The sequence below is a fragment of the Papio anubis genome, chromosome 7 (genome assembly GCF_008728515.1).
Source record: "Papio anubis isolate 15944 chromosome 7, Panubis1.0, whole genome shotgun sequence".
Taxonomy (NCBI): Eukaryota; Metazoa; Chordata; class Mammalia; order Primates; family Cercopithecidae; genus Papio; species Papio anubis.
In genome coordinates, this window is record NC_044982.1 from 33,090,011 (window position 1) to 33,114,946 (window position 24,936).

Sequence of the window (24,936 nt, forward strand, 5' to 3'; positions counted from 1 at the left end):
TCTGTATTAGGGAGGAAATTGAGTAAACTCAATATTCTGTGGTAATATCACCATAAAACTGAGACAAAAATAGAAACAAATAATTGAACACTCATGGACTTCAGTATGGAACTAAAAAACAAAATGTTTTGCCAGGCATGGTGGCTCACACTTGTAATCCCAGCACTTTGGGAGACCCAGGTGGGAAGACTGCTTGAGGCCAGAAGTTTGAAACCAGCCTGGGCAACAGAGCAAGATTCCAGCTCTACAAAAAATTAGGCAGGTGTGGTAGTGCATACCTGCAGTCTCAGCTACTCAGGAGGGCTGGGATGGGAAGATGGCTTGAGCCCAGAAGTTTGAGGCTGCAATGGAGCTATGATCACACCAATGCACTGCAGCTCTGGGCATCAGAACAAGACTCTGTCCCTAAAACAATTTTTTTTTTTTTTTTGAGACAGCGTCTCACTGTGTCGCCCAGGTTGGAGTGCAGTGGTGCAACTTGGGTCACTGCAACCTCCACCTCCTGGGTTGAAGCAGTTCTCGTGTCTCAGCCTCCCAAGTAGCTGGGACTACAGGTGCATGCCACCACTCCCAGCTAATTTTTTGTATTTTTAGTAGAGGCAGGGTTTTACCATGTTGGCTGGTCTGGTCTCCAACTCCCGAACTCGGATGATCCTCCTGCCTCGGCCTCCCAAAGTGCTGGGATTACAGGCATGAACCACTGAGCCTGGCCTCTAAAAAAATTTTTTTTTTCTTTTTGAGACAGAACCTCGCCTTGTTACCCAGGCTGGAGTGCAATGGCACGATCTCGGCTCACCGCAAACTCTGCCTCCTGGGTTCAAGTGATTCTCCTGCCTCAGCCTTCCTGAGTAGCTGGGATTACAGGCATGTGCCACCACGCCCAGCTAATTTTGTATGTTTAGTAGAGACAGGTTTTCTCCATGTTGGTCAGGCTGATCCATCTGATCCATCTGATCCTCAGGTGATCCATCTGCCTCGGCCTCCCAAAGTGCTGGGATTACAGGAGTGAGCCAATGTGCCTGGCCTAAAAAATTATTTTAAGTAAAAATAAAAACTAAATGTTTTCCTTGAGAAAAGAATAAATCACACTGGTTTGGCAGTTTACATGTTCTTTTTTTTTTTTTTGAGACAGAGTCTCACTGTGTCACCCAGGCCGGAATGCAGTGGCACAATCTCGGCTCACTGCAACTTCTGCCTCCTGGGTTCAAGCAATTCTCCTGCCTTAGCCTCCCGAGTAGCTAGGATTACAGGCACCCACCACCATACCCATCTAATTTTTGTATTTTTAGTAGAGGCAGGTTTCACCATGTTGGCCAGGCTGGTTTCAAACTCCTGACCTCAGGTGATCCGCCTCTCTCAGCCTCCCAAAGATTATAATAAAAGTAATCTTTTTACTATAGATAAAAAGCCTTTGGGCTGGGTGCCGTGGCTCACACCTAGAATCCCAGCACTTTGGGAGGCAGAGGCGGGCAGATGGCTTGAGGTCGGGAGTTTCAGACCAACCTGGCCAATATGATGAAATCCCATCTCTACTAATAATACAAAACTTAGCCAGGTGTGGTGGTGGGCGCCTGTGATCCCAGCTGCTTGGGAGGCTGACACAGGAGAATCGCTTGAACCCGGAAGGTGAAGGTTGCAGTGAGCCGAGATCGCGCCACAGCATTCCAGCCTGGGTCATAGAGCGAGACTCTGTCTCAAAAACAAACAAAAAACTAGGCCTATAAATTAAAGCTGACCTCTTGCCTGTGTAACTGGAGTTGGTTATGTATTTCACTGACAGGTACTGGTCATAAACCTGTTTATCAGTGTTTAACAGATGTAGAACAAAGAGTGGAATCAATGATTCTCTATCAGACCCTAAAGCGCCTAACCTTTGTCCCCACCTCATAGTCATCTTAGCTTAGCTACAGCCTCACTGAACAGCAATGGGAATCTTAAGAATGTAACTGCTGCTTCCCCAACTGCTTCTCCCACCTTTTGTGCCACATGTATCCCCCTGTTAGAAAATGGTGCCTCACTGAACCTCCTTCACGACATATTCTCAGTCTATATGGAGCCTGTGTTTCTCAGCTTAAGTCCTGAAACTTGGCTCAGAATAAATCTGTGATTTCTCTAAGTTCTAATGCTGTTATTTCACTTTTCAATCAACATTATAAAAGTTACTTGTCAGAGGCTGGGCATGGTGGCACCTGTAATCCCAGCACTTTAGGAAGCTCACACCTGTAATCCCAGCACTTTAGGAAGCTGAGGTGGGATCAGTTGAGCCCAGGAGTTCAAGACTAGCCTGTGTAACATAGGGAGACCCCATGTCTACAAAAAAATACACACACACACACACACACACACACATTAGCTGGGCATGGTGGTACACCTGTAGTCCCAGTTACTAGGGAGGCTGAGGTGAGAGGATCGTCTGAGCCCGGGAGATCAAGACTGCAGTGAACCGTGATGGCACCACTCCACTCTAGCCTGGGCAACAGTGAGACCCTGTCTCAAAAAAAAAAAAAAAAAAAAAAAGGCCAGGTGCAGTGGCTCACGCCTGTAATCACTTCAGGAGGCCGAGGAGGGTGGATCATGAGGTCAGAAGATCAAGACCGTCCTGGCTAACACGGTGAAACCCAGTCTCTACTAAAAATACAAAAATTAACTGGGTGTGGTGGCCCGCCTCTGTAGTCCTAGCTACTTGGGAGGCTGAGGCAGGAGAATTGCTCAAACCTGGGAGGCGGAGGTTGCAGTGAGCCGAGATCACACCACTGCACTCCAGTCTGGGTGACAGAGCCAAACTCCATCTAAAAAACAAACAAACAAACAAAAATTAGCAGGGCGTGGTGGTGGGTGCCTGTAATCCCAGTTACTTGGGAGGCTGAGGCAGGAGAATAGCTTGAATCTGGAAGGCAGAGGTTGCAGTGAGCCAAGACCACACCAACACTGCACCACTGCACTCCAGCCTGGGCGACAGAGCAAGACTCTGTCTCAAAAAAAAAAAAAAAAAAAGAAAGAAAAAAAAGTTGTTTGTCAGGAATTCTCATTGGTTTAGAGATATAACATCATTTAGTGATTAACTATATACTGTTTAATTCTGGGGTGTATGGCATTTCTCTCTTTTCTTGAGAAGGAGTATCACTCTGTCACTCAGGCTGAAATGCAGTGGTACGATCTCAGCTCACTGCAACCTCTGCCTCCCAGGTTCAAGCAATTTTCGTGCCTCAGCCTCCTGAGTAGCTGGGACTACAGGCATGCACCACTATGCCCAGCTAATTTTTTTTCTTTTTTTTCTTCAAGATGGAGTCTTTCTCTGTCACCCAGGCTGGAGTGCAGTGTTGGTGTGATCTTGGCTCACTGCAACCTCTGCCTTCTGGGTTCAAGCTATTCTCCTGCCTCAGCCTCCCAAGTAACTGGGATTACAGGCGCCCACCACCATGCCCTGCTAATTTTTGTTTGTTTGTTTGTTTGTTTTTTAGATGGAGTTTTGCTCTGTCGCCCAGGCTGAAGTGCAGTGGTGTGATCTCGGCTCACTGCAACCTCTGCCTCCCAGGTTCAAGCGATTCTTCTGCCTCAGCCTCCTAAGTAGCTAGGACTACAGGGGCAGGCCACCACATCCGGCTAATTTTTGTATTTTTAGTAGAGACCGGGTTTCACCATATTGGCCAGGCTGTTCTCAAACTCCTGACCTCGTGATCCACTCGCCTCAGCCTCCCGAAGTGCTGGGATTACATGCATGAGCCACCGGACCTGGCCTTTTTTTTTTTTCTATTTTTAGTGGAGATAGGGTTTTACCATGTTGGCCAGGCTGGTCTCAAACTCCTGACCTCATGATCTGAACTCTGGATCGTCAGCCTCCCAAAGTGCTAGGATTACAGGCGTGAATCACTGCACACAGCCTAATTTTTGTATTTTTAGTAGAGATGTGGTTTCACCATATTGCCAGGCTGTTCTTGAACTCCTGACCTCGTGATCTGCCCACCTCAGCCTCCCAAAGTGCAGGATTACAGGTGTGAGCCACCATGCCCGGCCTGGGTATATGGCATTTCATGCCTCCTTGGCATTGCTTAATCTAGAGCCCACATTGCAAGTGGTTTCAAGAGATAATTAGTTCAACTAGGAGTGAGATGTGACAGCTATCATATTTTAAGTGCTTCTCTGGGTCTGATAATTTAAAGGGGCTTGCATTTCTCGGATAAAAAGGCTCTTTTTCTTTTTCCTTCCTCATGACTATAGTTAATAGTGTATTGTATACTTGAAATTTCCTAAGACAGTAGATCTTAAGTGTTGCTATGGTCTGAATGTTTGTGTCCCCTACCCAGCCTAAATTCAAATGTTAGAACCCATCAAAGGACAAAATTACAATTAATTTAGTTCAAAATCTCAATTAAAAAAAAATTCTTAATTGGCTTTATTGCGATTCTAAGATCAGGCAACACTTCATTCCATAAAACAGAGTAAGTTTCAGATGAGCTGAGCAGCAGTTGGCTTTTATAGACAGAGAAGAGCTGAAGACAGCAGAAGCAAAGAACAGAGAGCCTCCTGGTCATTTCAAAACTATTTTTCTTGTAAGGTGGGCATCAAGGAGACAGAACAACAGAAAAGTAACTGATTAGTTACTTCAGGCTAATTTTGTTTTACTTTTTCATTATTATTATCTTTTATTTTTAATAGAGACAGGGTCTCACTGTATAGCTCAGGCTGGTCTGGAACTCCTGGGCTCAACAATCGGCCTCCCAAAGTGCTAGGATTACAGGTGTGAGCCACCGCGCAGGACAAGGCCTTTTTTTTTTTTTTTTTTTTTTTTTGAGCTGGAGTCTCACCCTGTTGCCCAGGCTGGAGTGCAGCAGCACTATCTCAGTTCACTGCAACCACTGCTTCTCTGGTTCAAGCGGTTCTCCTGCCTCTGTCTCCTGAGTAGCTGAGATTACAGGACCCCACCACCATGCCTGGCTATTTTTTTTTTATTTTTCATAGAAACAGGGTTTCACCATATTGGGCAGGCTGGTCTCCAACTCCTGGTCTCTAGTGATCCGCCTGCCTTGGGCTCCCAAAGTGCCAGTATTACATGCGTGAGCCACCATGCCCAGCTGGCTAATTCTTTTGTGTTGGGATTAAAGCAGTGGGGAACTTCATTGTCATGACAATTGAAGATCAAAACTGGCATGTTTGGGAAATGGGCTGTTATTTCTCTCCTGATTTCTCAGAAGACCAGGTAACACTTCAGTTTAGGTTGGGTGAAACTTTAGCATGGGTGACGTCATTTTGGTTTTTAGTCTTGTCTGTTGGGGCCTAGTGCTAGAGCCTACTCCAAAACAATGGCCTTAGTGGGGCATGGTGGTGCATGCCTGTAATCCCAGCTACTAGGGAGGCTGAGGCACAGGAATTGCTTGAACCTGGGAGGCGGAGGTTGCAGTGTGCCAAGATTGCGCTGCTGCACTCCAGCCTGGGGGACAGAGCAAGACTCTATCTCAAAAAAAAAAAAAAAAAAAAAAAAAAAAGAGCAAAACAATGGTCTCCTATACTTTTTTTTTTCATTCCCTTCCCTGTGTATCCTCCACAAGAATAATTTTTATTTAACAAACCTAATACCCAATGTGATAGTACTGTTTTCTTTTTATTTTTTTTTGGAGGTCTAGTCCCACCAGTTGCCCAGGCTGGAGTGCAGTGACGCGATCCCGGCTCACTGGACCTCGGCCTCCTGGGTTCCAAGTGATTCTCCTGCCTCAGCCTCCCCCGTAGCTGGGATTACAGGTGAGTGCTACCAGCCCGACTAATTATTTTTTGGATTTTTAGTAGAGACAGGGTCTCACCATGTTGCCCAGGCTGGTCTTGAACTCCTGAGCCCAGGTAATCCTCCCACCTCAGCCTCCCAAAGTACTGGGATGACAGGTGTGAGCCACCATGCCAAGCCTCAATGTGATAGGTGGGGACTTGGCACCTGGGGGAGAACAAGGGGAGGCACAGGACCCCAGAAAGTGTCCTGAGCAGGAGGCTTGTGTCCTTGGGGGCGGGGCACCAGCTCTGGTGCTGACCTGTCCTTGCCCTGACCTGGGCCTGTCCTGCTGGGCCAGGCAGGGGCTATGGCAAGTGAGCGAGACAAGGTGGCCAGGCCATGAGCCAGGAACAGTGGGAGTCAGGAATGCCGGAAAGTGTGTGCCCCGGTGTGGAAACCCTGGATAGGGCCCATGGGGGATGGAAGGGAGCTGGTGGGGGAGCTGCCCACAGAGATAGGCCTGGGTGGCACTCAAGAGGTGTGGGGGTCAGGGCCCCAGACTCATGGCATGAGACAGGCATGGGGTGTTGGGGGTCTGGGTGAGGGTGTTGACAAACTGCCAGGCTGGAGCTGGGGGTGTCTGGAGGGCCCAAGGTGTTATGGGATCAGGAAGTGGGGGACACTGGAGTGTTTATGGGGTGCTAGAACAGCTGTGGGATGCACTGGTCTAAGTTGGGGGTGACAGTGGTTGGGACGTGGGGAGGTTGATTTGTATAGGCACAGGGGATTGTGGGAATGGGGGCTCGGAGGGTCTCAAAAATGGGGCCCAAGCTCAGGAGCAGGCAAATGAGGATGAGGGAGGGGATGCTGAAGGTTAGAATGAAGGCTCTGCCTCCTCTGAGCTTGGAGCCTGGGAAAGGGGCCAGGGTGGGTTTATGATGGTACAGGCAGTGCTGGGGGCTCCCAACAGGCCCCGGGCAAGGAAGAGGCTGCAGAATGCCCGCTGTGCCATTGCAGAGCAATTACACTGAGACAGTAGTGTTTGCAGCACAGAAAGAGCTTCATGATCACAGGGCACCTAGCAAGGTGATGGGAGGACACCCTGAAATCCATCTCCTTGAAGAATTCTGGGCTGGGGTTGTTACCAGTGGAAAGCGTCTGAGTTACTGGTGGCGAATCTGTACAGGTCTGCAGCAACTTCAGTTCTTGCCTCCTCAGAAGAAAGAATTTGACTGAGGGGCATAAGGCAGAAAAAGAGATGGAGTTACGTTTCAGAGCAGGAGTGGAAGTTTATTTAAAAAGTCTTTAGAACATGAAAGAAAGGAAAGTTTACTTGGAAGAGACCCGACCGGGCACCTGAAGGTCAAGAGCCCCGTTTAACTGTGATCCTAGGACTTTATAGGCTCGCCTCTTTCTCATGATTCTTCTCTTAGGGTGGGCTGCCCTCATGCTCTGTGCCCTCCTTACCCTTGGGAAGAGAGCATGCACAGTGTATTTAGGAAGTTGTATGCATGCCCATCTGAGGCTTTCTTCCCTTTTCCAGTGGAGTGTCCTGGAAAGGTCATACGTTGCCATTTTGCCTGATTTTTGTGTGTGTGTGTGTGTGTGTGTGTGTGTGTGTGTGTGTGTGATGGAGATTTGCTCTTGTTACCCGGGCTGGATTACAATGGCATGGTCTCAGTTCACTGCAACCTCTACCTCCCGGGTTCAAGTGATTCTCCTGCCTCAGCCTCTCGAGTAGCAGGGAATACAGGTGTGAGCCACTACACCCAGCTAATTTTTGTATTTGTCGTAGAGACAGGGTTTCACCATGTTGGCCAGGCTGGTCTCGAACTCCTGACCTCAGGTGACCCACCCACCTCAGCCTCCCAAAGTGCTGGGATTACAGATGTGAGCCGCCGCGCCCGGCCTGCCATTTTGTCTCTTAATGCACATGCCCAGGAAGTTGCTTCTCCCTGGTGCCTGCATTCAATTAACACTTTAATGTTAACAGCTGTGGATCATCAGGAGCTTGTCTCACTCTGGTGATCTGGCATGGACTGCGAATTTTCATTTTTAGAGAGGCAATGGGATAACTGTCCAACCATCACCTGACATTCCTAGTGGGTGAGGGAGAAAAGCCCTCTCCTTCCCTGCTCATGTCTATCTGACTACCTGTAACAGGGTTTTTAAAGGGATCATGGAGGGTGAAGGGCTAGAAAATTGGGGTCATTGATTGGTTGGGGTAAAGGGGATTAAGTTTTCGGGAGGTGGAAACTGCTTTTTTTTTTTTTTTTTTTTTGAGACGGAGTCTCACTCTGTCACCCATGCTGGAGTGAAATGACGTGATGTTGGCTCACTGTAACCTCTGCCTCCCAGGTTTAAGTGATTCTCCTGCCTCAGCCTCTCAACCTCCAAGTAGCTGGGACTACAGACACATGCCACCACACTCTGCTAATTTTTGTATTTTTAGTAGAGGCAGGGTTTCACTATGTTGGCCAGGCTGGTTTCGAACTCCTGACCTTGTGACCCGCCGGCCTCAGCCTCCCAAAGCGCTGGGATTATAGGCGTGAGCCACCGAGCCCGGCCAAAACTGCATTCTTTAGTGAGTTCCTGTGGGGTCCTTCTGACAAGCTGGCATCAGCAGTTTCGTTGGTGGCTGACGTGACACCTCGGTTCTTGTCTTCTTGATTTAAAAGAATTTAAACGAGACACACAGCGAAAGAAGTGCAGCATAGAGTAATTTATTGCAAAGGAAAAAGAATATTTTGAAAGTTACGTGCAGAATGGATGGTATACCATGAGAGAGGATTCAAGGCAGGCTGCTCATAAGGTGAGCCAGCAGACACTGGCAGTAGGGAGACTCCCTATATGGGAGTCTTACATGATTATCCGTAAGGTGGTGGGAAGAGGTGTTGCTAGTAGGCATGTTCTGGGTGGTCTTCTGGGCGCACATGCGCAGTAGCTGTACATGCTTGTTCATATGTCACATGCCTCACTAGCATATTACATCTCCACGTAGGGCTGTCTTCTACTATTATAATGAGCAAAATATCCGTTTGAGGACAGGTAACATCAAAATGCTCATGCTGTCTATGGGGGAAATTCCCTACTGAAGATAGCTTTGCTTGAATGAGCTCAATTACAATGCGAATGCTGAGGCTCACTGTGTTGACTGTACGGGTGCCATGGTCGCTGCATCCCGAGAACACGGTCACTTCCTTAACTACCTATCCTGCCTCAGTTTCACTGGTGCGCAGGACCTGAAAGAATATCTCGAATGGAAATGTTAACATTTTATAATGTTCAAGTTGTTATCTATAGAGCAGTGAAGGGGAACTATGACCTTGTGACAGGGTCTATGTGACTCTGGAGCAACAGGCAGCAAACAGCTCTGAACAAGTGGGTCAGAGAGCAGCTGACTCCATGACCAATGTGTGTGCGACAAGCTGGGCTGATTTGCATGTTGCCCCCTCCCTTCTTCCCTGAGTAATTTTATAAAGTTGATAGGGAAGGTTTCAGTGGGATCTTGGCCAGTCTCATAAAGGAGGCTGTTCTGAGGGGCTGGGAAGGAGGCCTCATGAGAGGAGGAAGGGCTCCCAGGGAAGGGCGTGGGCCAGGGTGCCTGATGCTGGGGTGGAGGGGAGGGCGCTATTAGCTTCAGCATGTGCAAAGAAGGCGGCTTGGGGATTCTGAGTGGTTGGGGTGGTACTGTGGGAGGGGGGTCACCTGCAGAGAAGGGGCAACAGGAGGTGGGAGGCCCTGGTAAAGATTCAATTCCCCAAGTGGCCCAGATGCTCTCAAAATGACTTGCCTCAGGCACTGTCCACCACCAAAAAAATCTCAGCACTCTCTCTTGCTATTTAATCAGATAAAGCCCCAGGATCTGAAGCCCCAGGTTCAGATCCTGCCTTGTCATTGGCTTGCAGGATCTATGACCTTGGTAAATGGCTTTGCCCCTTGCCTCAATTTCTTTTTCTGCAGAATGTGACAGGAATGTTCTCTACTTCCTGGTGGTGTTTAAAATATTAAATCATAATTAGCTCTAATAGCTAACACATTGAAGCCTGATGCCCAGGGCGTGATGCATGATTGTTAATTCCTCCCAACAAGATGCGATTGTTGTTATACCCATTGTATGGATGAGGAAATTGAGGCCTGGGACCCCGGAGATACACACACACACACACACACACATCACGAGGCATTTGGGAAGTGACTGTCATGATGGTGGCACCCTCATTAATGGGATTGGTGCCCTTATAAAACAGGTTGAAGAGAACTGCCTCACTCCTTCCACTAGGTAGGACACAAGATGGTGCCATCTATGAGGAACAGGCCCTCACCGGACACCAGATCTGCTGATGCCTTGATCTTGGATTTCCTAGCCTCCAAAACTGTGAGCAATACATTTGTTTTTTGTAAATTACCCAGTCTTAAGACATTTTGTTACAGCAGTTAACAGACTAAGACAAGTGTCCTCACTACCGAAAAAAAAAAAAAGAGAGAGAAAGATGTGAGGTGACAGATAGGTTAATTACCTGGATTGCAGGAATCCTTTCACAGTGTGTTCATATACACATATCAAAACACCATGTTGGGTTGGCACAATGGTTCCCGCCTATACTCCCAGCACTTTGAGAGGCCACCGTGGGAGTGTAACTAAGCAGGTTAGCAGCTTAGCCTCAAATCTTAAGACTTTTTTTTTCCTTTCCCCCTTTCTCCTCCCCCAACGAGTCTCAAGATATAACTCTGAGACCAGCTGCATACGTGTTTCCTTTCATCTTGAAATACAGCCTCGGAATGTGCTGAACCTCCATGCCCTTTCTTTTCCCATTCTATGCTTTCATGCCTCGTGCACATGTATTTACCTAGATGCTTGTTAAGTACACACCATTACCTGGTCATACATTTCCTTCAGCTTCAGGGGCTGGATCTGGATATGGACCAGACACCTCTAGCCACAATGATGGCACTGGCTCCTTCACCAGATGAAACAATACTTCAAGACAAGCCATTGGAGCAGGTCACGCCACCTGACAACTCCTAGTTCTGCTGCCTCTTCTGCACTCCAAACTCTCCAAAAACTCCTGGATTCCCTTCACAAATTGAAGAGTGGAAATATTTGCAAATAATTACACTCACTCCTCCCCTTGCTAGCATGGATAATAAAACTCACTCTCTTTATCACACCTCACTCTTACTATATTGGCTTCTTTTTACAAGTGGCAAGCAGTTGGACCCTTTTACTGATTACAGGAGGATCACTTGAGGCCAGGAGTTCGAGACCAGCCTGGCAACATAATAAGACCCTGTTTCTGCAAAAAGTTAAAAATTAGCTGGGCATGGTGGCAAGTGCCTATAGTCTCAGCTACTCAGGAGGCTGAAGTGGGAGAATGGGTTTAGCCCCCAGGGGTTTGAGGCTGCAATAAGCTATGATAGTGCCACTGCACTCCAGCCTGGTCAGAGCCTGACTCTTAAAAACAAAAACAACCCTCACCCCCACCCATCACTATGTACACTTTATTTTTTGAGATAGGGTCTCACTCTGTTGTCCAGGCTAGAGTGCAGTAACAATCTTGGCTCACTGCAACCTCCACTTCCCAGGTTCAAGTGATTCACCCACCTCAGCCTCCCAAGTAGCTGGGACTATAGGTGCACACCACCACGCCTGGCAAATTTTTGTATTTTTTGGTAGAGATGGAGTTTTACCATGTTGGCCAGGCTGCTCTCGAACTCCTGACTTCAAGTGATCCACCCACCTCGGCCTCCCAAAGTGATGGAATTACAGGCGTGAGCTACCGTGCCTAGTCCACGTTGTACACTTGAAATATGCTTTTAAAAACCATGCCCATTGGACTTGGGTATTGGTTACGTGGTGGTTCCCTTTAAAATTATTCATGATGGTCAGGTGCAGTGGTGCATGCCTGTAATCCCAGCACTTTGGGAGAGGCCAAGGTGGGAAGATTGCCTGAGCCCAGGAGTTTAAGACCAGCAGGGGCAACACAGGGAGACACCATCTCTTTTTTTTTTTTTTGAGACTGAGTTTCGCCCTTTTGCCCAGGCTGGAGTGCGGTGGCATGATCTCGGCTCACCACAACCTCCGCCTTCCGGTTTCAAGTCATTCGCCCACCACAGCGTCCCAAGTAGCTAGGATTACAGGCGCGTGCCACCACACCTGGATAATTTTTATTTTATTTTATTTTATTGAGACGGAGTATCGCTCTGCAGCCCAGGCTAGAGTGCAGTGACATGATCTCGGCTCACTGCAAACTCCACCTCCCAGGTTCATGCCATTCTCTTGTCTCAGTCTCCCGAGTAGCTGGGACTACAGGAGTCCGCCACCACACCCCGCTAATTTTTTGTATTTTTAGTAGAGACGGGGTTTCATCATATTGGTCAGGCTGGTCTCCAACTCTTGACCTCAGGCGATCTGCCCGCCTTGGCCTCCCAAAGCGCCGGGATTACAGGCATAAGCCACTGCACCCGACCTCTATTTTAAAATAAATAAATGAATCATTGTGGAGCATGTGAGTTTAATGACCTTTTCTGTGTATTTTACAAAGTTCACAGTGTGCATGGGTTGAAAATGAAAAGAAAGATGCCTGTCAAATAACTAATAAAGACTAACTAGGCTGGGCCCGGTTGCTTATGCCTGTAATCCAAGCAGTTTGGTAGGCCAAGATGGGCGGATTGCTTGAGACCAGGAGTTTGAGACCAGCCTGGGCAACATGGTGAAACCCTGTCTCTGCAAAAATACAAAAATGAGCTGGGCATGGTGGCATGTGTCTGCAGTCCCAGCTACTCAGGGGGCTGAGGTGGGAAGATCACTTGAGCCTTAGAGATTGAGACTGTAGTGAGCCGAGATCATGTCACTGCCACTGCACTCTAGCCTAGGTGACAGAGTTAGATCCTGTCTCAAAAAAAAAAAAAAAAGAAGAAATGTCAAGAGGCTGATAGGTAATCTGAACCCCTGTGGTGCTTTTTAAAATTTTTCATGTTATTAAAACATTTTTTTGCCAGGCACGGTGGATCATGCCTATAATTCCGGCACTTTGGGAGGCCAAGCCGGGTGGATCACCTGAGGTCAGGAGTTCAAGACCAGCCTGACCAACACGGCAAAACCCCATCTCTACTAACAATACAAAATTTAGCTGGGCATGGTGGTGGGCACCTGTAATCCCAGCTACTTGGTAGGCTGAGGCAGAAGAATCACTAGAACCCAGGAGGTGGAGGTCGCAGTGAGCCAAGATTAAGCCATTGTAGTGTAGCCTGGGCAACACAGTGAGACTCCGTCTCAAAAAAAATTGTTTTTATAAGATGGTGTCCCACTATGTTACCCAGGCTGGTCTTGAACTCCTAGGCTCAAGCAATCCTATTGCCTCAGCCTCCCATGTAGCTGGGATTACAGGCATGTGCTTCTACACCCACCAACTCATCTGCGGTGCTTCTGAATCTAATATTCACCAGCCTAAATTTCTAAGAATGGGCAATAGGGTCCCTAAGGTCTCAAAAGGGCTTCAGCAGACTCAAGTTTGGGATCCAGCATCAGTAAACTATTGCACTTTTATTCTAAGAGATCATATATTATATAATCGCAAGGAAAAAGATAAAACAGTATGACCTGAAATTTTGTGTTGTGCCCTGGCATCTTGGGGTGGGACTTGGTCAGGCCAGCTATGGGAACTGTCCCAGATTGCATCATCTCTGTAAGAGTTCTCAGAGCCTCAGGTCATGCATACTCTAAATGGGGCTCCGTGCCCTGCACTGGCATTCTTGTGGAAGTTTGGACAGACGTGGCACCAGCTGCATTCCTGGGTTGCAGAGTACCACAGGAGGTAGCTTCATCTCAGGATATCCGCTCTCTACTATAGATTTGGTTATATTCTACTGCTACAAAACCATGAATTCCTTCAGAAAAAAGGTGCCGGAAGCTGGCAGTGGTGGCTCATGCCTGTAATTTCAGCACTTTGGGAGGCTGAGGCAGGAGGAATGTTTGAGCTCAGTAATTCAAGACTAGCCTGGGCAACATTGGGAGACTCCATCTGTACAAAAAATTAAAAATTAGCCAGGCATGGTAGTGTATGCCTGTGGTCTCAGCTGCTAGGGAGGCTGAGGTGGGAGGATTGCTTAAACCTACAAGGTTGAGGCTGCAGTGAGCCGTGACTGTGCCACTGCACTCCAGCCTGGGCAACAGAGTGAGACCCTGCCTCCAAAAAAAAAAAAAAAAAAAAGGAAAGAAAATAAAACAAAGGGTTTTTTTCCTTTAAATACAACTAAGGTTTAAAAAAACCAAGTTTATTGTGGAACTATTTATATCAAGTGTTATAAAGACTGTCTTTTCTTTTTTTTTTTCTGAGACAGTGTCTTGCTGTCGCCCGGGCTGGAGCGCAGTAGCACAATCTTGGCTCACTGCAATCTCTGACTCCTGGGTTCAAGCATTTCTCCCACCTCAGCCTCCCAAGTAGCTGGGACTATAGGCATGTGCCACCATGTCCGGCTATTTGTTTGTAGAGACAGGGTTTTGCCATGTTGCCCAGGCTCGTCTTGAACTCCTGAGCTCAAGCAATCTACCAGTCTTGGCTTCCCAAAGTGCTGGCATTACAAGTGTGAGCCACCATGCCAAGCCTAAATTGTTTTCACATGTGTCATTGTTAAAATCACCTATGTAATTCATCTAAATAATGTTTCATCAGCTTTTGAAACAATTAAATTCTGAAGGTCTTTATATATAAACAGGAAGACAGAATTTATTTGCACTAGGAGAATCCTTATTAATTCAAGGAGAAGATATCAAATAACTAAATATGTATTTGTTTTGAAAAATTTTAGTGGTTTTATATCTAACTAGTAATCAGTTTATAGGCAAGATGTTAACTTCCATTCTTAAAGGAGAAACTCAAATCTGATATACTTTTTTTTTTTTTTAATTAAATTAGTTGCTTTATAAAACATTGTAGATGTCATAATTGTTAACATAACAATTTACCAAACTGTAGTTAACTGGTGCAGTTTGCTGAGCATGTTTTATAAAGGAAAGGAAATGCCAAAACCCTGGTAAAGTTGTTCCATTGCAGCCTAAGAGAACAAAGATTTGTTTCTCAGACACTTAAATCAGTCAAATAAAAATAAGTTTCCCTCCCCCACCTGAAGCACTTCATCAGTAGAAATAGCCTGATAAATAACTAGACAGTCTTTGCACTGAAGAGATTCCACAACATGTAATGCAATAATGGAAAGGTTACCTTCTTTAGCTTCAAAGTTGGAGGGTTTTGGTCATTTTAATTTTATATCAAACTAGTGCTTTTCAGCCGCAGTATCTTCACTCTGAGAGAAGCAGTCTTCTTCACAATGTATTTTTAATATCCTCATGTTCAATTTTAAGACAAAGCAATTTTAATACTAGGTGCACACCACATGCCCTTGCTGCAAACTGCTTTTCTTGACAAGTTACCAAGTAGTTCAAGGAGGTATGGTTAAGGCTGTATTACTGAATGGTGCTGGTAAATACTACACAGTTTTTTCGTCATGTTGCAACCTTTTGTTTCCAATTTATTTAGTGACTGCTGCTATGAAATCAGATAGCAACAATGACAACATTATTAGGTTTGTTTTGAACTATGATTTAGTAGCAACTTAGGTTCCAATTTTAACCCCTTGGCAGCAAGATCCAAGTTCTCTCATTTGCACATTAGCACCTAAGTGTCAAGGGGTTAAATAACCAGCACAAAATATACTGCACTTCTGATTGTAGCATTTGGCAGAACTGAAAGGAAAGGAAGTTGTGCTACATGTTCAAGGGATTGTGGGCAACATAAAGATGATACCAAGAAAAGATAAAATGTCACATGAAGTCTTCATAGTCTTGTACATATCCTCCATCATAACCACCATAATCTGCCAGATCATCTTTCATGGTGGCTTTTAATCCCCCTCCAGGAACCACACCTTTCTTCTTCTTTTTGGCTTTGCTTTGCTTTTCTTGCTTCTGTTTTTCACTGCAAAGCACAGTCAGTGAATTGGTAATTTTTTTCAAGTCATCAATTTCCAATGAAATACACACATCTCGAACTAAGACTTCCAAAAAACTGGCATAATATAGTGATTTTTCATATTGTGTAATTTTATCTTTTAGTAACTTTCCAAACTCTGTAAAGTCATCTCTTGAAGATGGGTTCATAGCATCTATTCCATAAACTGTATTATTAACACCAAAAGTTTCCTTTGCTAATTCGAGGTCTGACTCTTCCTGTAATTTCTTTAGCCGAAGTTTATCTGCTAATTGTTCTTCTGGTGTTAGCACTTTAGGTTCTTCAGGTTCTTCTAACCTCTTTTTAATTTCTTCTTGCCTTTTCTTCTGTTGCCGTTCTTTCTCTTTTATCTTTTCTGCTATTTTTTTCTTTTCTGAAACTTTTACCTCTGGTTTTACTTCTGCTTCCTCTTTTTTTTCATCATCATCGTCATCCCAGTTATCCTTGACGTCCTCGTCCTCGTCCTCGCCTTCCCAGCGGTCCCCGCCGGCAGTGCCGCCGCCCCCCACCTTCCGCACTGGGTCTTCCACGGAGAACGCGTCCGCGTCCCAGGAGTCCGAGTCCCCTGCCGCCGCCGCCATCTCGAGCCGGGTGTGAGTGTGTGTGAGGGGAAGAGCTAGCCAAATCTGATATACTTTTTATATTATGTGCTTTTCTTCCACAGTAGGTAATCATTTAATTAATTAATTAATTAATTAATTTGTGAGGCAGAGTCTTGCTCTGTTGCCCGGCTGGAGGGTAGTAGTGCAATCTCTTCTCACTATAACCTCCACCTCCTGGGTTCAAGCAATTCTCCTGCCTCAGCCTCCCGAGTACCTAGGACTACAGGTGCACACCACCACGCCTGGCTCATTTTTTGTATTTTAGTAGAGACGGGGTTTCACCACATTGGCCAGGTTGGTCTCAAACTCCTGACCTCAAGTGATCCACCCACCTCAGCCTCCCCAAGTGCTAGGATTACAGGTGTGAGCCACCACGCCTGGCTCATTTATACTCATTCAGTAAATAACTATTGAACTCCATTCATGTACCAGACACTGTTAATTGATGTTACTCACTTTTCCTTTCAGAACTAAAGCCTTATCAGTTGTGTGTGCAGATAGGAAGAAGAAACTTTTTCCACTTCTTCTATTTTCTACAGTTACTCCCTTCCCAAACTGATCAAGTGTACAGTTTATAAAAATCTTAAAAACTCATTCTTACTGGTAAATTCATTTTAATGAGGGGGAGAAACTTTAAGTAGTTATTAAAAAGAAAAGAATGAATACACATACACACACTAAATGTGGCCGATGTTTCCAGGAGAGATTAGCAACGGAGAGGCCAAATGATCAAATAAAAATTACAGTTTTGCTGGGATTGTCCCCTCTTGGCCACCCAAGTGTTTGTGGAAGAAAGTCTGGAGTTGTTTCCAAGCATCCACCTGAGCCATGGCATGAGCCCTGGGCTCCCCTCCGAAGATAATAGCACTGCCCACCAAGGCATGCAGGGAAGCCCGGCACAGCGGGAAGTAAGGAGGCTCAATATAGTGTCCCGCCCCTGCGTAACAGATGATCTGGGGCTTTCTCCTCCCATGGGCCTGCAAGCGTTTACAGGCCTCATTAGCATAGAACTCACTCTTCCAGTTGTGGTCATCCTGACCTACCAGGAACAGGAAGGTGCTCTCTGCCCTTTCCACAGGAATGAAGCTCTTCTGGTCAGGTCCTTCCAAAGGGCTGTTCAGGACATCCACAATGTCTGCATAGCCATCTTTGGTCACCTTGATGCGATTTCTGTTGACGCCCACAGGGGGCAAGGTCTCACCCTTGTAGTGTAAGGTTCCCCCAACATTGGCCACAGAGCCGTTGATGATGACAGCAGCCGTGATGCCCTTCAGGAAAGAGGCCATGGAAAGGCAGAGCTCACCCCCTTTGGAAATTCCAAGCAGCCCAACTCCTGGACCTTTTACCTGAGAAAGGCACAAGGAAAAAGAAGAATGACTCCACAAACAGTGGAATACAGTGAGTTGTGCCCACCCTGGAAGTTACTTGAACCTGAGTCTGAATCTGGGTTCTACCATTTACCCAGATTTGCAACTTTGGGAATTTACCTCCCCTCTCTCTCTTCCTTTCCGCAATTTCTCCATCACCACTCTTGGTGATAACCATGTGGAAGATCTATCAACCGCTCTGGTTTCTCAGTTCCTTAATCTCATATCTCCCATGATCTTTTTCTCTCTCCCACCTGAGCCACCCATTCCCACTGTCATAACTAAACTGAGTCATCATCAACAAGTACATCATTTCATGGCTGGCTGTGGAGGCTCACACCTGTAATCCCAACACTTTGGGAGGCTGAGGCGGGTGGATCACTTGAGGTCAGGAGTTGAGACCAGCCTGGCCAATATGGTGAAACCCCATCTCTACTACAAATACAAAAATTAGCCAGGCAGTAGTGGCATGCACCTGTAGTCCCAGCTACTCGGGAGGCTGAGGCAGGAGAATCGACTGAACCTGGGAGATGCAGGTTGCAGTAAGCCTAGATCATGCCATTGTACTCCAGCCTAGGTGACACAGCAAGACTCATCTCGAAAAAAAAAAAAAAAGAAAGAAGAAACATACTGGAATTTAAAATTGTGTAATACCAACTATATTTACTAGCAGAAAATACAGTAACATAGAATTGCATAGAAACTGTCTTTAAGAGGCCAAGTGTGGTGGATCACGCCTATAATTCCAGCACTCTGGGAGGCCGAGGTGGGCAGATCACTTGAGGTCAGGAGTTTGAGAACAGCCTGGCAAACATGGCAAAACCCTATCTCTACTAAAAAAAAAAAAAAACCAAACATTAGGCCAGGCATAGTGGCTCACGCCTGTAAACGAGCACTTTGGGAGGCCAAAGCGGGTGGATCATTTGAAGTCAGGAGTTCAAGACCAGCCTGACCAATATTGTGAAACCCCACTTCTACTAAAACCACAAAAATTAGCCAGGCATGGTGGCAGGTGCCTGTAATCCCAGCTACTCGGGAAGCTGAGGCACAAGAATCACTTGAACTTGGGATGTGGAGGCTGCAGTAAGCCAAGATCACAACACTGGACTCCAGCCTGGCAATAGAGTGAGACTCCATCACACACAAAAAAAGAAAAAAACTGTAAGAAGTGACTTAAAAAGGTAGTGTGTGTTGGGGTAGGGAACGGCTGCCATGAATGAGCGAACTTCTGTGAACACGCAGACCATTCAAGAAGAGACCTGATACATCATAGCCCGTAAATCTGAGAGAAGAACTAACCTCAGGATGACTGAGCAAGTAGTTCACGGCTTCTTCAAAGTACTCCAGATGGAGGATGTCCATGGTCTTGGGGAGGTCTTCATAGTTATAATAAGCCAGAGCCAGCACAGCAAAACCCTTCCCAGCCAGCAGACTAGCCCGATACTCCAGCAGGCCACCTCCAGTTCCGAACATGTCCACAATCCCAGGAAAGGGCCCAGGTTCTTGGGAAGAAACAAAACAAAACGCAAAGCTAAGCTATTCCTGAAACAGCTGGATGGTTTCTTATCAAGTTAAATACACACTTACCATACATGTGACCCAGCAATCCCACTCCTAGGTTATATCCCCACGAGAAATGAAAACCTGTGTTCATCCAGAAACTTCTGGCAAGTGTTGATAGTGACTTTACTCATTATAGCCAAAGACTGGAAACAACCCATATGTCCTTTGACTGGTGAATGAATCCATTTAATGGTGCACCACCAAGAAACAGCAAGACAGACTGCTACGTACAAGACACAAATGCCTCTCCAGTGCACTCAACAGAATGCACTTATTCAACGGAGACAGACTCAAAAGGGTACTCATTCTGAATGACTCCACCTACTGAATATTTTTACCATTTAAAGGTTTGTATTTCACACAAGAAAAATAAATAACGCAGGCCGGGTGCAGTGGCTCACTCCTGTAATCCCAGCCCTTTGGGAGGCTGAGACGGATGGGTCACCTGAGATCAGGAATTCGAGACCAGCCTGGCCAACATGATGAAACCGTCTCTACTAGAAATACAAAAATTAACCGGGTGTGGTGGCGGGCACCTGTAATCCCAGCTACTCGGGAGGCTGAGGGAGGAGAATCACTTGAACCCGGGAGGCAGAGGTTGCAGTGAGCTAAGATTGCACCACTGCACTCCAGCCTGGGGGAAAGAGCCAGATGCTGTCTCAAAAAAAAAAAAAAGAGAATGTAAACACCTTATGGGCAACACTTCAAGAAATAGTTCAGTGCTGATACCCTCAAGCCATCAAAGTCCCACAGGCCCGCTACCCCCTGTGCCCTTTCCTCACTTTCCAGTATCCTGGACTTTCTGTGTATCACTCTCTTGGTTTTTATAGTATTAACACTTAGATATGTACCTTAATATTTTATTTTGCCTATTTTTTGAATTTTATCTAAATGGAATGACACTGAATGTGTTCTCCTAGGGTTTGACTGTTTCACTCAACAGTGGTTTGGAGATTCATCCATGTTCTTTTTTTCCTTTTATTTTGTATATCTTGATAGATGTTGATTCTTGTAGCTGTAGTTCAATCACTTTGACTGCTGGAAATATACCTGTTTATTAATCTGTTCTATTGTTGATGGACATTTGGGCTCTTTCCAGTTGGCTTTGCTCTTTTTTAAAATTAATCCAGACTGCTCATCTGCAATGGCTTTCCTCTTATAAGGAATATGCCTCCTGGGGCACATGTACCAGTAGAATAAGATACTTAACTGTGTAAGTTAAGACACATTGTTTCCCAGAGTAGATGAACATGTTCACTCCTTCTAGCAGCGTGGAGTTTCATTTCCTCCACACACTGGTCAGCAATTGGTAATGCTGGCTTCTAAAAGTCTGCCGCCTCTGAGGGTGTGAAATGTACTGTTGTTTTATTTTGCATTTCTTTGATTATTAATAAGGATAAGCATCATTTCATTTTTACATTGGCTGATTGCTCTTTATGTAATAAAAGTATCCAGTAACCTCAAATTTCCATTGGACAGCAAGAGGCCTTCCTATTGTAAATGCTAATTTACATAAACCCGAACATACTGTGGGAGTTGACAGAAAAGTTGCAAAAATGAGAAACTTTTAAAAGAGCATTCGTGGGCCCATGTCCCTAGGATCCTGAGAAACTCCAGTGCCCCAGCAGCCATAAGCATAGCCCAGGCGTGTGCTGATGGACAGGGACCCCCGTGCTGGCAGCTTCTAGACGGCCTCCTGCGGGGCTTCAGCCGCCCCTCCTCAGGGAGCTGCCTGTGACACTGCAGCAGCGCGGCAGCTTCTTGGCCTGGAAGCAGTACCGCACCCTGCTGCCAGACCTGGTGGATAAAGAGGCCCATGGGTGTGAAGCCCTAGGCTTTTCCCTAGATGCGGAGCCCAATCCCGGAGGGCCTTGCGAGAAATGAAGCACATGCAAAACACAGAGGTCTACATACTGCACCAGCCCCTGCCCAAGTATGACCACTGTGTGGGTGAGAAGCACCGCTGGGTAGAGCAGCACCTGGAGCCCCAGCTTGTGGAGCAAATTATCCTGACAATGGGCAAGACCGTGGTCTTTGGGGACTTGCTCACTGATGACAACCATACCATTCGAGGCCAAGAGGAGAGGCCACAATCAGTACCTGGTCCTACCCTGCACAAGGTGGTGGGCTGCCCTCCTGGAGTGACAACAGGAGGGAGATCATAGACAGCCAGCGGGGAGCTAGGCAGCAGGAACGAACACACCCTGCAGGGGGGCAGCATCTGCAGCTGGAGCAAGGGCGGGCAGGCAGGCACCGTAACCTCCGTGCCCTCACAGGCCCGGCCACCTGGCACCTCCTGGCTGCCATGGAAATACAGTGAGAAAACCAGTCGGAATTCTTTTTGTTTAAAAAAAAAAAAAAAAAAAGTGTCTTCCTGGTCAATACATAAGAACATTAAAAAATTGAAACTACCCTTTTTTTGGTGGTTGTGGTTGTTTTTGTTTTTTTTTTACATGGAGATTCACTCTTGTCCCCCAGGCTGGAGTGCAATGGTGTGATCTTGGTTCACTGCAACCTCTGTCTCCCGGGTTCCAGCGATTCTCCCGCCTCAGTCTCCTCACTGGCTGGGACTACAGGTGTTGCACTACCACGCCTGGCTAATTTTTGTATTTTTAGTAAAGACAGGGTTTTCACCACGTTGGCCAGGCTGGTCTTGAACTCCTGACCTCAGGTGATCCGCCTGCCTCAGCCTCCCAAAGTGCTACAGGCGTTAGCCACCAGGCACGGCCTGTTTTTTGTTTGTTTTCTTGTTTGTTTTTAATATTGTAAGTTTCTTTTCCCTTTCCTTACAATTTTTTTTTTTGAGACAGAGTCTTGCTCTGCCACCCAGGCTGGAGTACAGTGGCGCGATCTCGGCTCACTGCAACCTCTGCCTCCTGGGTTCAAGTCATTCTCCTGCCTCAGCCTCCTGAGTAGCTGGGACTACAGGCTTCCGCTACCACGCCCGGCTAATTTTTTGTATTTTTAGTAGAGACCGGGTTTCACGGTGGTAGCCAGGATGGCCTCGATCTCTTCATCTCATGACCCGCCCACCTAGGCCTCCCAAAGTGCTGGGATTACAGGCCTGAGCCACCGCGCCCCGCCCTTACAATGTCTTTTAACTGAACACTAGGTTGAGGGACCTCTCAGTTTTGGAGCGGCAGGGGCACGTCCCCAACCAGCCTTCCATTCCATTCCTGTCTCCTCACACTAACCTTTGGAATGTTGGAAGCCACATCCTTTCTCCGTGTGAAAAGCGCAGGCACGAAAAAATAAAAAATAAAAAAGTAAGTGTAACTCCCCTCAGAGGGCCTGGCGCGGTGGCTCACCCTGTAATCCCAGCTCTTAGGGAGGCAGAGGTGGGAGGATAGCTTGAGACCAAGAGTTCAAGACCCGCCTGGGCAATATAGTCCGGGGGTGTGTGGGGGAGGGGAGAGGAACAAACAAAGTGAAAAGACCAGGGGGGAGGCGGGGGGCGACACACACACACACAAAGTGAAAACCACAGGAACAGGGTTGGGCAGACGGTAAGTATTAGCAGAGATGACTCACCTGGCGGTAGGAAAAGAGTCCCGCGCACCCGGCCGGCGCGCACCGGCTCGCGCCGCACCCCTGGCGGGAGGAAGTCGCGCTCCTGCCGCGCCCGGCACAGCAGCCGCCCGGGCCCAGGGTCGTGGCCATCCAGCACCTCCAGCTCCACCGCCAAGGGCGTTCGCACGTCGCGCTTGACCAGCCGCAGCAAGGGTTTCTCGGGCTCCAAGGCCCAGAGCAGCCCCATGGGCTCAAGCCCCGCGAAGCTGCCGCCCAGCGCGGGCGCGCGCTCCAGGTCCAGCTCGCCGCGGGCGTCGGCGCGGTAGCGCGCGTGGGCCTGGAAAAGCGCGCCCTTCTCGTCTCGCAGGGACGCGCGCAGCGTGACCGGCTGCTCCGGAGCTAGGCCGCGCACCGCGATTCGCACTGGCTCGTCCCAGCAGCAGCGGCCGGCGGGCTCCAGGATCAGCGTCGCCGCCATCCGAGCAGGAACCCTAATGATCCGGCCAACCTGCTTCATCTGTGGAGACCTCAGCAATTGCACCCAACTCTTCAGGCTCCATGGGTACAGCCGGGACGCTCGAAGGACAGCAGGAGATGAGGCCATTTTGAACTTGACCTGGCAACAAGTGAACGGGGGTAGGGAGAAAGAAGCTTGTTAGAGATCATCTAAGGCTACCGTCGCAGGCTAAGCGCCCACTAGGGCAGAGGAGTCTGCTAATCTGAGCTGGGAAGGCCAGAGTCCAGCCGATCAGCCCGACCAAATACAGACACACTTGAACTTGCTTAAAGTCTGCTGTGTTGAAACCTCCACTTTATGTTGGAAAGCAGCTTCCTAGTTTTGCTTTTCAGAAGCTTGCTGGCCGGCGGAATGGGCAGTCTCGAGGCGCCAAACTCCTGAGGGCGAAGAGGAATGCAGGACTGAAGTTGGTTTTGATCACTGTTGAATAATTCACACTCATTACTAATCATAGATAGAGCTTTTCTGTCAAAATCTGCACCCTGGTGTTTCGCTTGTGTGTTCTCTGTATATGCCTATCCTCCACATCAATCCCACACCGAAGGGTGCTGGCTTCTTCCTGTGTGACCTCTGAGCTTCATTCCTTACAGGTGTAAAAACAGTCAAATGAGGTAATAGTTATTTCTCGAACTCCTGACTTTGTGATCCGCCCGCCTCAGCCTCCCAAAGTGCTGGGATTTTCAAGCGTGAGCCACTGCGCTCGGCCAGTAGTTATTATCTTCTTACACTGGTTTCTCATTTTTGTTCCAGTCGATCCAGCTTTTTTTTTTTTTTTTTTTTTGAGACAGAGTCACCGGCTCTGCGCCAGGCTGGAGTGCAGTGGCGCGATCTCCAGCTCACTGCAAGCTCCCGCCCTCCCTGGGTTTACGCCATTCTCCTGCCTCAGCCTCCCAGTAGCTGGGACTACGAAGCCAGCCACCTGCAGCCCAGCTAGTTTTTGTATTTTTTAATAGAGACAGGGTTTCACCGTGTTAGCCAGGATGGTCTCGATCTCCCCAGGCCTTGTGTGATCAGCGTCTCGGCCTCCCAAAGATGCTGGGATTACAGGCTTGAGCACAGCATGAGCCCCAATCAGTCAACTTTTAAAAAAAAAGAAATTAAAAAAAACAAAAAACAGGGTCGACTGGTGGCCCCGGTGAAGCTCATGCCTGCCCAGCACTTTGGGAGGCGAGCAGAGTGAGATCAGGAAGATCCAGAAGATGAGCTCATCACTACTAACGGTGAAACCCCCATCTCCTAATAAAAACACAAAAAATTAGCGGAGGCGTGGTGGTGGGCGCCTGTAATCCCATTACTTGGGAGGCTGAGGCGGAGAATGGCGTGAGCAGGAGGCCGGAGGCTTGCAGTGAGCAGTTATACCGCACTCCAACCTGGGCGACAGGGACGAACTCCCGTCTCAAAAAAAAAAGTCTCACTACTTTGCCAGCCTGGATTACCAGCCGGTGGTTCCCCACCATCCTCTGCCACAAGCCTCAAACTCCCTGGGCTCAAGCCATCTTCCTGCCTCAGCCTCTCAAACACCTCAAGGGACTACTGGCGCTTCCCATGCATCGGGCCTTTTTCTACTTTTTCATAAGCTATTGGTTCCAACCAGAGGATTTTTTTTTCCATCAAACTTAAGCTTTAGACCCCTCCCAAGCCCTTGTACCTGATTTTATAATTTCCTATC

General features: G+C 47.4%; 2 protein-coding genes and 1 long non-coding RNA gene across 4 annotated transcripts; 1 reads left to right on the top strand and 2 right to left on the bottom strand.

Moving 5' to 3' along the window:
* The first annotated feature begins 9,033 nt into the window (after positions 1 to 9,033).
* Positions 9,034 to 16,904, top strand: LOC108586911. Its single transcript, XR_001904917.3, has 2 exons — positions 9,034 to 10,076; positions 16,779 to 16,904. It is a non-coding gene; the product is annotated as an uncharacterized LOC108586911 (long non-coding RNA).
* LOC101004695 (eukaryotic translation initiation factor 3 subunit J) lies at positions 14,884 to 16,493 on the bottom strand. Its single transcript, XM_003902025.5, has one exon. The coding sequence runs from the start codon at positions 16,287 to 16,289 to the stop codon at positions 15,522 to 15,524; it is 768 nt and encodes a 255-aa protein (XP_003902074.1). The 5' UTR covers positions 16,290 to 16,493; the 3' UTR covers positions 14,884 to 15,521.
* Positions 16,905 to 16,907: 3 nt separating the features above from the next.
* LOC101003993 (acyl-coenzyme A thioesterase 1) lies at positions 16,908 to 24,014 on the bottom strand. Of its 2 annotated transcripts, none has more exons than XM_003902023.5 (3): positions 22,772 to 24,014; positions 18,977 to 19,179; positions 16,908 to 17,656 (listed from the first exon to the last, which is right to left on the bottom strand). In XM_003902023.5, the coding sequence occupies exons 1-3, from the start codon at positions 23,352 to 23,354 to the stop codon at positions 17,051 to 17,053; spliced, it is 1,392 nt and encodes a 463-aa protein (XP_003902072.3). In that variant the 5' UTR covers positions 23,355 to 24,014; the 3' UTR covers positions 16,908 to 17,050. The 2 variants fall into 2 exon arrangements, with proteins under 2 accessions (XP_003902072.3, XP_031523860.1); XM_031668000.1 differs by having other exon boundaries at positions 23,259 to 23,310.
* Positions 24,015 to 24,936: the final 922 nt, after the last annotated feature.

Coding starts and splice junctions, on each gene's coding strand:
- LOC101004695 (XM_003902025.5), bottom strand. CDS start 16,289: ATGGCGGCGGCGGCAGGGGACTCGGACTCCTGGGACGCGGACGCGTTC.
- LOC101003993 (XM_003902023.5), bottom strand. CDS start 23,354: ATGGCCTCATCTCCTGCTGTCCTTCGAGCGTCCCGGCTGTACCCATGG. Junction 19,180..22,771: donor GACTCTTTTCCTACCGCCAG/GTGAGTCATCTC, acceptor TTTCTTCCCAAG/AACCTGGGCCCTTTCCTGGG. Junction 17,657..18,976: donor ACTTGCTCAGTCATCCTGAG/GTTAGTTCTTCT, acceptor TGCCTTTCTCAG/GTAAAAGGTCCAGGAGTTGG.